Source organism: Harmonia axyridis, chromosome 6 (genome assembly GCF_914767665.1).
Source record: "Harmonia axyridis chromosome 6, icHarAxyr1.1, whole genome shotgun sequence".
NCBI classification, from domain to species: domain Eukaryota; kingdom Metazoa; phylum Arthropoda; class Insecta; order Coleoptera; family Coccinellidae; genus Harmonia; species Harmonia axyridis.
The window spans coordinates 19,487,511-19,500,480 of NC_059506.1; the positions used below are offsets into that span (position 1 = coordinate 19,487,511).

General features: G+C 35.6%; 1 protein-coding gene and 1 pseudogene across 1 annotated transcript; both read left to right on the plus strand.

The window, feature by feature from the left end:
* The first annotated feature begins 1,391 nt into the window (after positions 1–1,391).
* Positions 1,392–2,327, plus strand: LOC123683103 (DNA-directed RNA polymerase III subunit RPC7-like). Its single transcript, XM_045622006.1, has 2 exons — positions 1,392–1,603; positions 1,645–2,327. The coding sequence occupies exons 1-2, from the start codon at positions 1,511–1,513 to the stop codon at positions 2,140–2,142; spliced, it is 591 nt and encodes a 196-aa protein (XP_045477962.1). The 5' UTR covers positions 1,392–1,510; the 3' UTR covers positions 2,143–2,327.
* A 393-nt stretch (positions 2,328–2,720) lies between these two features.
* On the plus strand, positions 2,721–7,698 carry LOC123683104 (annotated as a pseudogene).
* The last annotated feature ends 5,272 nt before the right edge of the window (positions 7,699–12,970 follow it).

Sequence of the window (12,970 nt, forward strand, 5' to 3'; positions counted from 1 at the left end):
GATGCTCAAAGATCTCTCAAAGATTATTACGAGCAAATCGGAAAAGCTATTGAGCTAGACCAGAAGCGAGTACCAGATGCTCAAAGATCTCTCAAAGATTATTACGAGCAATTCGGAAAAGCTATCGAAAAAAAAACATTTGTAGGGAAGACAAAACGATAAAAACAAAAATTGAAAAAAAAATTATAATTCACTCCGACATTTTAGTGCGAAAAGGAAAAGATAAAAAAAAAATCATAATACATTCAAATATTTTGATAAAGAAGGCCGGATGAAATAATTGAGATTATCTATGTAATTGTATATATGTAATAATTTGTATATAGTAGTTTTATTTTATTGTATATTCAAAATAATAGAAAAATATTTTATTTGATTTGATTTACTTTACAAATTCCTGTCACGATAATGGCCAATAGAGGCAAGACAACATTATTCTCAACATCTTGAATCAATATTGCAACCTCAATATTCTTTTAATACCGATTCAAGAAATAATAGACAATATTGTAGGTATATCCAAATTTGATAGGATATTGATTGAATATTGTTTCGACAATATTCAGAAAGTCATATTCAACTTTATTGGTTTAGTATTATTTCAATGATATGTGCTTGTAATACGGTCCATATATTGTTATTGTTATGAAAATGAATATGTACATATTAGTAATAGGAAAGTATGGCGATCGAAGGGAGTGAGTTCTCAGATGCGTCTTGAGTAAAGGATGAAGATCACCAGTTTATGAAATGTTGTTCTAGAAAATACTGTGAAATGAAAGAATGTGTGCAATGCTTCTCCATTCATCATGATACTAGTGAGAAACGAAATCCGAAGATGAAAGTTCTCAGTAGAAACAAAACAAAAACGGAAAATATAGTAAATACAATCCAAATTCAAGAGATAAGAAAAGATCAAGATGAAAACATTGCATTGAAACAACTCAAGAAAGGAACAATAGATTTGCATGGTATAATTTATAAACAAAGTGAGAACAAAAAGAAGATAGTATTATCACAGAAATTGAGTGTAGAATTGATAAGAAATGCACATATAGATTGGTGTCGAATTGTCAAAAATGCACAGCATATGCCCATATTACACTTCAAGAAGATTAATAGAAAACTTAAAAAAACATGCAAAACTCGCGATATTTGTAAAATAAATAAATCTTGAGGTCTAGCAAAGTACGGATTGATGTCGCAATTAGAACCAGTATTCAGTAACAAAGTCCTGAGATAGTATAGATTGATAGGATCGTTGGGTTTGATGGTAACAGATCAACGAAAAACTATCTTCAAAATATGGTTTATCACTTTAGAAGATACGCATTCATGAATACTTCAAAAACCCAAACGATTTCATAAAGATAGTTCAGAACACACTAGAAATAAACCAGAAAGATACAATATTAACAGTTCAATATCCAGGACACAAAATTTTTTTTAAAGGACAAAATATCAGTGTTAAGTTTTGATCAAGAAGCAAAAATTGTGAAATAACTTCGTGATGTCTGCAAGAGGAAGAGGTAGAGGTAGAGGATCCACCCGTTCTTTCAATAGAGAACAATTGAACGCTTTAGGCGCTACAGGTCCAAATACTGAACCACAACAAAAACGAAATTAAAACCTCCACCTCTCTTTCCACCTTCACATAAAATCCCAGTGACATTTGACTCATCTAAAACTTCAGACTATGAAATAGTTCTAAGAAATTCCTTTGTGAAACACCTACAGTCAACTTACTCCTACATGAATATGCCAGAACAATCCAACGATGACTCAGAAAAGATCAGACTTCCTGCCCCAAAAAAGATGACTTACGATTGGCACTTGTTACCCTCAGAACTACGTCCAAAATTGAAGGCAAAAAGACAAATCAAAGCTTTGAAGAAGGAGGACAACGACAGCTTCTTGGCGAAACTGGGAAATTTGGAGAAAATGGAGAGTAACTCTTGGTCTGAAGAGGTCAAAACTAAGCCTAAAGAGGAAGAGGATGAAGATGATGGAATGGAGCAAGGAGATGAAGATATGGAGGAGGAAATTGAAGATGGAGATGATTATGGCAATAATTACTTCGATAATGGTGAAGACTATTGTAATGATGAAGATGACAACTTAGATGACGGTGCTATATATTGATATTGTTATCGTGTCATGTTTCATTATGTATTTATTTTTTCATTGTGTTATTGTTTTGTTACCGTTTCACGGTGATTTGTAAAAACTGAAATGTGTTGATTATTTGTAAATTATAATTCACTCCGACATTTTAGTGCGAAAAGGAAAAGATAAAAAAAAAATCATAATACATTCAAATATTTTGATAAAGAAGGCCGGATGAAATAATTGAGATTATCTATGTAATTGTATATATGTAATAATTTGTATATAGTAGGTTTATTTTATTGTATATTCAAAATAATGGAAAAATATTTTATTTGATTTGATTTACTTTACAAATTCCTGTCACGATCATGGCCAATAGAGGCAAGACAACATTATTCTCAACATCTTGAATCAATATTGTAACCTCAATATTCTTTTAATACCGATTCAAGAAATAATAGACAATATTGTAGGTATATCCAAATTTGATAGGATATTGATTGAATATTGTTTCGACAATATTCAGAAAGTCATATTCAACTTTATTGGTTTAGTATTATTTCAATGATATGTGCTTGTAATACGGTCCATATATTGTTATTGTTATGAAAATGAATATGTACATAATAGTAATAGGTAAGTATGGCGATCGAAGGGAGTGAGTTCTCAGATGCGTCTTGAGTAAAGGATGAAGATCACCAGTTTATGAAATGTTGTTCTAGAAAATACTGTGAAATGAAAGAATGTGTGCAATGCTTCTCCATTCATCATGATACTAGTGAGAAACGAAATCCGAAGATGAAAGTTCTCAGTAGAAACAAAACACAAACTGAAAATATAGTAAATACAATCCAAATTCAAGAGCTAAAAAAAGATCAAGATGAAAACATTGCATTAAAAGAACTCAAGAAAGGAACAATATATTTGCATGGTATAATTTATAAACAAAGTGAGAACAAAAAGAAGATAGTATTATCACAGAAATTCAGTGTAGAATTGATAAGAAATACACATATAGATTGGTGTCGAATTGTCAAAAATGCACAGCATATGCCCATATTATATGTAAATTATTGTAAAATAAATAAATCTTGAGGTCTAGCAAAGTATGGCTTGATGTCGCAATTAGGACCAGTATTCAGTCAAGTCAAGTCCTGAGATAGTGTAGATTGATAGGATCGTTGGATTTGATGGTCACAGATCAACGAAAAACTATCTTCAAAATATGGTTCATCACTTTAGAAGATACGCATTCATGAATACTTCAAAAACCCAAACGATTTCATAAAGATAGTTCAGAACACACTAGAAATAAACCAGAAAGATACAATATTAACAGTTCAATATCCAGGACACAACATTTTTTTAATAGGACAAAATATCAGACTTATTCACACAGTCTCAAATGTACATTTGTCAAATGGTCTAAATGAAAGAGTAAACCAAACCATAGTCGATGAAATGAGATGTAGAGTCATTGAATCTACAGAAAAGAAAGCTTGGACAACTATAGTGAGAGAATGTGTTGACAAATATAATATAACATAATGCCCAGTAACAGCTTTTACACCAAAATATCTACTAGATGGGACTAATACAAATATGCTACCCGAAGAACTCAAAGAACATAAAAATGCAGAAGATAGGAAAACTAGCTCTAGATAGCACTAGAAAATCACGATGCATCCGGACACGAAGCCTGAAGATTCACATGAAAGTACGCTTGACCGATTGATCGCCCCTATCGAAAGTAAAAGGAAGGTGATTAGTTGTAATGTCCTAACATTATTATCATGCTATTGCGAGTGATTAAGTTTCTGAGTGATTTAACAAAGAGATAGTAGATATAATGAGAGTGGTTATCAAAAATGGAATGAACTATTCAAGATTTTGTGGTCTTGAGATATTTTTTGCTCAAAAACAAAGTCGACATGGAAGGTATATGAGAGCAATAATAAAGACGTATGAGAAATTTTTGCCTCAAATAAGCAAGTTTGATTGATGAAAATAAATAATGTTCTGATAAAATTTGAAGAACGAGTTGTATTCGGAAAGATTATTTGTTTCAACAATTTAAAAATTTATATTATTGAACTCGAAGAATACATAAGCTAATTGGAAATATAAGAACTTTCAATGTAAAATTTTTGGAAGGTATTATCACTGAAGAAGCAAATTTATCAGTATAATAGTGATTTGCTCTGAATCTCTGGACAATCATTCACATCGGAACCTGACGAACTAATTCCTGATGTTGAAGCACCAAGATGCCACCAGACTCTCGATCGTATCAGCTTTAGTTCCACAGAAATTAATGACATTCTGAGATCACTTGACCCCACCTCTGCACCAGGTCCTGACAACATTTCTGTTAGCATCCTAAAAAACTGTGCTGAGTCTCTAACTGATCCTATTACCAGACTACTTAATATTTCTTTTGATACTAAGAAGCTGCCTACAGTATGGAAATGTGCCAAGGTGACTCCAGTGTATAAGGAAGGGGACAAGTTTGATACTTCAAATCATAGACCCATAAGCCTGCTTCCTATTATTGGTAAGATCGCCGAGCGGTTTGTCAGTTCGAGGCTATTATCGTTCTTTGAACAAAAAAGCATTATTCATGGCGATCAGCATGGTTTTCTCCCGAAGAGATCAGTCATATCCGCCTTGCTGAGGTGTATTGATGAATGGACTAGATCAGTGGATCGTAATATCCCGATGGATGTTGCATATTTAGATTTCCTTGCCGTCAAACAGCGGTTGGCTTACTATCCTTTCCTTATACTATGCTATTAGTAAGTTATTATCAAATGCCATTTCATAAGCCATGATAAGTTGACAAATAAACATTTTAAAAAACTTTCAAGAAGTCACTTATCTGATAACATCATAGTCGTTCAAAAACTTATAAATCCATTCTTTAATTGCAAACAGATAGTTGAATAACTTTAAGAAAAAAAGTATGAGAATTATTTAATTACCTATTAGTAAATAATTAAATAATGCTTTAATGACCATAACGTGATCAGATAAGCAAAAAAAATTACACGCTCTTCTTAAAGTTCCTTTCAAATGTTCATTTGTTTTATTATTATTTTTTTTTTTTTTGATATTTATTTAATACTGAATTCTGAACAATAAGTATTCAGTTGTTGGTATCAGGTCCTTAATTAAGTTTATTGACAAATTCTCATGGATACCTATGTTATCTATTAAAAGGGTAAATAATGCTTTAAAGATTACGACGTCATCAGATAACCAACAAAAGTTTGACACTTACTCTTAATGAGTTCTTGAGTAGGTACATTCAAAATGTTTATTTGTCATATTTATAATGACTTACCTAATGGGGTTGATGGCCATTCTAAAAATGTTAACTTTCTAATGTTGTAGTGACTCGGTTTGCTCAGAGATGGCGCCATGGTGGTAATGCGCCACACAACATCGGCTCCGGCGTATTTAAAGGGGCCGACGCGAAGCAACCGAATCACTTCTCACCAAATGGTGTGGGAAGGGTGTGTCTTATGCCCGCCACTCACGAAGCGTTTCTTCCAGCGTTTGGTAGCAAGCGTCGAAAAGATTCCAGTCGGGCAGTCAAGTTCATACTCTGATTTACAGTCGTACGGCCATGTCCCGAGCTGTCTGACTGGAATCTCTTCGACGCCTGCTACCAAACGCTGGAAGAAACTCTTCGTGAGTGGCGGGCATTAGGCAGAGATCGCTGGATAGCCTAACCGATGAGTCCACCAGCGATCTCGGGACGAAACACTAAAAAACCCCCTGGAGAGGGCGCACATTAAACTTGGCTCGAGACAGACTCGCCAAAGGAGAAATCATCCACGTGGTGTGTAGACTCACCAACTCAGCAGTTCTTAAGATACTCGTCAAATACTTGACCAGAGAAGAGATAAATCACACTTATCGAGGCAACAACGCTTTGTTACTTCTAGTTAAAGAGGGAGAATAAAGCAACAGGACTGAATTTCTGGAATGTGCAAGAATTCTTGTTAAATCCGGCATCAACGTCAACCACGCTGACCTGAAGAACTTCACTGCAATCCTACGGGCCATCAAGAAGGACTACAGGGATCTCATTGAGGTGCTTTTGAATAACAGCTTCGATTTGGACATCGACAACTACACAGTGAATGGTAAAAGTGCCAGAGAGCTGACCTTATCCAAATACCCTAGTGATCTAGTGTTACCAGACAATTTCACCACCATTGCCAGTCCCAAAGACCTCCTCTTCAAATACTTGAAGTCCTGGAGATCAAGGAAGTCTGGGCACCAATCATAAGATCTGATCTGAGGAAATTAAACCCGGTCCAGGTCGGAAGCACCTCGACACCACCAAATTAAAAAATGAATCGGAATTCGGACGGATAACTGCGCACACCATCTGCGCAACCCGAATATTCGACTACTGCGCATCCCAACTGCGCATACAGGTGTAACTTATATTAAGCTTAATGCGTATAGATTACTACCTGCTTCTGTAGACTAGTGGTGAGAGTTGAAGGATTGCAACCGATACGACTAAGGTTCAAACCTCGATACCCTCATACGAAATCGAAAAAACTATGGTGCGTACAAGTCCAGACAGACCAAGTTTGGCAAACGGTTCTTCTCAGAACCACCCAATCGGTCCTTCTCAGGACCACCACCCTGAGGACGGCAGGCGAATGCTTGCCGAAACGTCGGAAACACCCAACCGCACAGATGATGGAAACAGCCCAAATAACTATCTAACATATAGTCCATCATCAATATCAAGACAATAATTACTTGAAGTCCTATAATGAAGACGCTTTTATCAGTTACAACCAAGGTGATATTTCTCAGTACAAAGATACAGATGACTACACTCAAACCCTTCTTCAGTTGAGTTGCCAACTTGGACTGTTGAAAGCCACAAGACACCTCTTAGAAAACAAGGCAGACGTCCGTAGAACCACGCAGAAACAGTCTAGTCCTCCCTTGGAGTTAGCTGGTGAACATGGTCACTTCGAAATAGTAGAACTCCTTCTAGACCACGACAAAAGCCTGAAAGTCCCTAGCTCAACGCTGTCAATCCTGTTGAATAAGATGAACCTCAGCGAAGCTGGCGGAAAATACGGGAAATGCTTCGAGGAACTCATGAAAAGCCAGGATGAAGCATCTCTGAATTCTGGATAAAGCAAGAATTTCCAGCAGACCCCTCTGCATTACGCTGTGAAGTTCGCCAAGACCAAGCACATCTTAGAACTTCTCTTCGCAAAGGCTCTTCCCTTGCTAACAAGAACGAGTTTGGAGTGATGGCCATCGAGAACATAGAAGCTGACGTGCTGGAACAATATTTGGACGACTGCGTGGATATAAACGACATCGACAAAAACAACATTTACGTCACTTTGAAGTACAAGACCTTGCTGCCATCACCTTCAAGACTGAACACAACTGTGGAAGGCTGTGAGGAAGGAAAACCTGCGTATACCCAAAATCTAGCCCCTGAAACCGACGCCGTATTGTACAGGGTGGGCAAATAAGCGAGGTAAGCGGCTATATCTCAGGATCCACTCATCGTAGAAACTTGCGGTAAAAAATTTTACCACTAAAGTAAACAAAACACTGGAAATTGTTTTGAAGTTCATACCTCCACCTCTAGGGGGCGTAATAGCTATCGTCGAGTAGAAAAATGCATTTTACTCGAAAAATTTTCATATTAAGTTGGAAAAAAAATATCATCACTGTAAACCTTGGAAAATTCTCTATCTGTTTGAATTGTCACTTTTGATTTTGCGACATGAAATAAGGGTGGGGAAAAGATAGAAATCTGACTGATTGAAATGTCTGTAACTTCAGTTTGGCTCAACATTTTTGAGCAAATTAGATCTTATTTGAGAGACAACATCTTGTTGATTGAGGAAAAAATATACTCATGATGAATTTGATTCAGCTGCTTCCGATAGGGAGCGCTAAGTCAGAAGTTCATTGTTTTGTTCATTTTTCTCTGAAATTTCAAATGTAATGATAGGATTTTCTTAACAGAAACAAAAATTTCATTGAATTTGCATGAAAGAACCTGAAAGTCGCAAAGCGATAATTTCAGGCGTTCTGAAGTTATGGCCGAAAGAAGAAATTCTTCAACTGATGCACTGCGAAAAACCAAATTGAGTCTTCAAGTTCTAACAGAAACAGAAATCCCATCAAATTTGTATGAAAAAACCAGAAGGTCGCAAAGCGATAGCTTCAGGCGTTCTAGAGTTATGGACGAAAAAATATATTCTTCAACTGATGCACTGAAAAACTAAATTGTGTCTTCTGTCGGCCATAACTCCAGAACGCCTGAAGCTATCGCTTTGCGACTTTCTGGTTTTTTCATACAAATTTGATGGGATTTCTGTTCAAAAAGTCTTGGAGTGCGAGGAGAATATGAGAAAAAGATGTTTCCTGGAGATGATTCACATTAAGCAACATGAAAATTCCACGAACTACAGAAAGAATATAGAGAATATAAGCAACATTTATTCATATCTAATACATTCAAACCAACTTAGTGAGAGTGAGTTGTTGATCTCAAGTTCTATGTTCTCGAATGTCAGTTGAAGATCTATGATGTTCTGTGAACCCGACCTAGCCCCTTTCGTTTTTTACGCAGTTGTCAGATGAATGAAGGAAGTTTTTTAAAAAAGAAGTTCTCAAGAGAATAAAGAAGTGTGTGATATCAAAGACGTTATTGTATTAAAGACTATTTTGTGTTCAAAAATAATTAATTTTTTCCTCCAAATCTGTATAAGATTCAGTGCAACTTAAGATCTGTAACTCTTCGCATTTCGGTGCGTTTTAACATGTTGTCTTTTCTGCAATGTTTGTGTTATATTTGTATGTTGTTTGTTTTATAGAAGTCCTGAAGAAGATCCCAACCAAAGATCGAAACGTCGACTGATGAAATAAAGAAGATAGTAACAATTGAAGTTTATCCAACTCCCCTTAAACCATTGTTTATATATATATATATATATATATATATATATATATATATATATATATATATATATATATATAAATAAATAAATAAAATAAAATAATTTATTCGACCTTAGGTTTTGAATAAACAATAATCACAGAGACATATTATGTCTGTTCGTGATGATTCAACTTAGTACTAATCCTACAACCTAAAACAAAAATCATTCTAAATTTCTTAAATAATCTTCATTGCCAGGTTAAACGTCTTGATCGGGAGTAAAGTGTCACTGTCGGGAGTAATGTCTGTCACATCCGGTGTTATGTCTCTTCCATTTCCATCATTTTTCACTATCTCGTCTATGAGCTATTTATTATTCTGAAATTGACTTCTCTGCCTGTCTCGAATATCCACTGCTTTGTCTGCTTCTTGAAAGTACTAAAATTCTTTATTTTTCTGATGTTCTCTGGTAATGTTGCATATATCCGTGGAGCCAAGTATGCACCACTTCGCTGGCCAACTCTTTTAGAGGCTATGGAACTCTCAAACTGTGACGTCTTTTCTCTTGTTGAATAGGGATGGTTCCTCAAATTAACAGGAAGCTTTCCGCTGAAAATGTTTGTAAGAATTTCCATTGTGAATAATTGATAAGGTTCCAGCATTCCTGATAATTGATAGATCTCATTGCTTGGGAAGATCAGTGGTTTACCATACATAATTTTCAAAATCCACTTCTGCAGAGTTTCGACTTTATTCATGTGGGTGTCATACGCGCCTCCCCATCCTATTATACCATATGTTAACTGAGACTGCACCAGCGAAAAGTATAGTTGTCGTAAGTGGGGAATGTCTAGATATTTTTTTAGATATCTGAATTTATACAATAGGCCTCTTAGTTTCTTAACAACGTTGTTGATATGTTTATCCCATCTCAGATTTTGATCAATGGTAATACCGAAGTATTTGATCTCCGTTGCTTCCGGTATATAAGTTTCCTCATCAACTCGCAGACATCCAAAATTGGGAGCGCCAGATCTGTAAGACACGAACGTAATGTAATTTGTTTTCTCTATGTTAAGTGTCAGTTTATTGTATTTGAACCAGTTTTTAATTTTTTTAAACTCCACCTCTACCATCCGCTTTAGCCCCTTCCAAGTGCCGTTCGTGTAGAGGATCGCAGTATCATCCGCAAAACTGATGATTTTTCCATTCTGTCGCATCAACAAAAGGCTGCTCATGTACACCAAGAAGAGGACAGGTCCGAGAACGGTGCCCTGGGGTACTCCAAATGTCACAGACCTAGATTTGCTTTGATACCCTTCTATTTCTACTATTTGCTTCCTGTTTTTTAAATAACTCTCAAACAGGTCGTATGATTTACCTCGAAACCCACACACGTACAATTTTCTGAGCAGCTTTTCATGAGAGACAGTATCAAATGCCTTTGCCAGGTCAATAAATATGCATAATGCGGCCCTCTTTTGATCCAACAACTTATAGATCCCATCTGTCAACTCGAATATGGCATCCCTTGTTGATTTGCCTTTTCTGAACCCATGTTGACTTTCTGCGATAATTTCATGTTTTTCTAGAAACTGCGTCATCCGTGTTTTAATGATTTTTTCAATAATTTTACCAAAGTTTGAAATGAGAGAGATGGGTCTATAGTTTTGAATATTGGTTCGACTTCCAGCTTTATGAAGGGGTTTTATTATAGCTGTTTTGAATATTTTTGGAAATGACCCTTGTTCGAAGCAGAGATTGATCAAATATGCGATGGGTTCTGATACTTGGTCCTTAATTTGTTTAAGAGTAGTAGATCTTATCCCATCAATACCCGGAGCTTTTCCCTCTTTAAGGTCGCTTATCACTTTTTTCACTTCGGTTGAGTCTGTGGGATAAAGAAAAATGGTTTCCTCCAGAAAATTCTCATGCTCCTCAAATTCCTTAGGTTCCCTTATTTTATCTGCATATTCTTTTCCAATTCCACTAAAATACTCATTGAATGCCTCAGCAACGTCCTCCCTTTCTGTTACTTGACGACCTCCCACCTCTATGTGCGATATATCCGTTTCAGACTTTGACTGGTTGCATATATCACTCACAAAGTTCCACAGTGCTTTCGTAGATGATTTAGTTTTGTGCATGTAATCTTGTAAATGTCTCTTTTTCGCTGTTCTTATAAGTCTGTGTAACTTGTTTCTATAAGCGATATACTCCAGTTTGAGTTCTTGATTATTTGGGTATTTTGTGGTCCTTAGATATAATTCATTCTTTCGGTTTATAGATTTGAGAAGTCCGGTCGTAATCCACCCCTTCTTACCAGTTCTCTTAGTATTTATTCTTACTGTTACAGTGTTTTTGTTAATATATTTATAAATTTTTGTGAACAGTTCCGTCGCAAACTTATCAACATCTAGAGTGTTCTCTGAACTGTACCAGTCAATTTTCTCCAAGTCCGTTTTTAATGCATCATAATCTATATATTTTCTAGTTTTCACATTTTGTTGTTGATTTCGTAGTTCTGAACCTTTAAGACACAATATAATTGGGTAATGATCAGTGATGTTAGTGTTTACAATGAATGACTTGACTTCATCAGCCTGAAGAGGGTTCTTTGACTTCACAAAGAAGTGGTCTAAGCATGTTCCACTTGATGGTCTAGTGGATTTATTAATGTACGAGACAAACCCAAAAGAGTCCACTATGTTTAAATATTCAGCTATGAAATCATTATTTGCCAAAATATTAATATTTAAATCGCCTGTTAGGATATGATAATCGGCTCTTTCAGTTCTTTCTAAGTATTTATAAAGGTTTATGTTGAAAACACTAGGACAGGAATGCGGAGAACGGTATATACATGTTAACTTTATGGAATTTTCTTCTGTCTTCATGTTTACTTCAACTGCCTTGATGTCGCCAAATGCTATAATTGAGTAGTCAAACTGCAAATCCTCTCGTACAAATACAATGACTCCGTCGTTTCTATTGTATACCCCTTCGTTGTAGATTGTTGAATAACCGACCATGCCAAATATCTGCGGATCGCTCACCTTAAATGTTTCAGTGAGAACTATGACATGAAATTCTTCTTCCATATTCTTCAAATGAATTTTTAGTTCGTCTATATTCTTTTCTATACTTCTTATGTTGATTTGTAAAAATTTGAGATGATGCGACAAATTATAACTTTTTAGGTCGATGAATTTACTTAAATATGAAGTTTCATGGGTGTTTATCTCATAGTCCCTTATATAGGGATCCATTGTTCTCCAAAAAAAAAAAAAAAAAAATCTATGGAAAAACAAACAAAAAAGAATAGCTTCCGGATATTTAATTGTTCTTGTCTGTTGTAGACTTGTGTCGCAGTTTCATACCAATCAAATTATCCTTTGTTGGGGATTTCTTCCTATTAGTAAATATTTTTCTGTGTGTAGATAAATGTGGCGTAGAAAATTTTTTATCCCCGCCGTTTTTCAATTTGTTCGATAGTCCCGACTCTGATTTCAGTTCGTTAGTGTTCGATTCATCTTTCTCAAAGATAATATTGCTAGTTATTGTAGGTGTATTTGGAGCACTGTTCGATTTGGTTTCCTCCTCTGGACCCTCCAGTTCCTCCAGAGTGTACGTTCTTTGACCAACAAACAGTCGGTTTCCTCTTATGAATGATTTTTCCGTTGAATTTGCTCTGGCCTTCACTAAATATGCTTTCAATTTATTTATCTCCTGGCGTTGTTGTACCGTCAAATCGTTCGAAACTGATACATCTGTGCCCTTCAGACTTTTGACGTGTTCGAAGATGAGCTTTTTATTTTGATATGAGCAGAATTCTACCTTCACTGGACTGTTTTCACCTTTGCCCAAAGTATAAAAATCACTAATTTGTGACGCGTCAATACACACATTCAATAA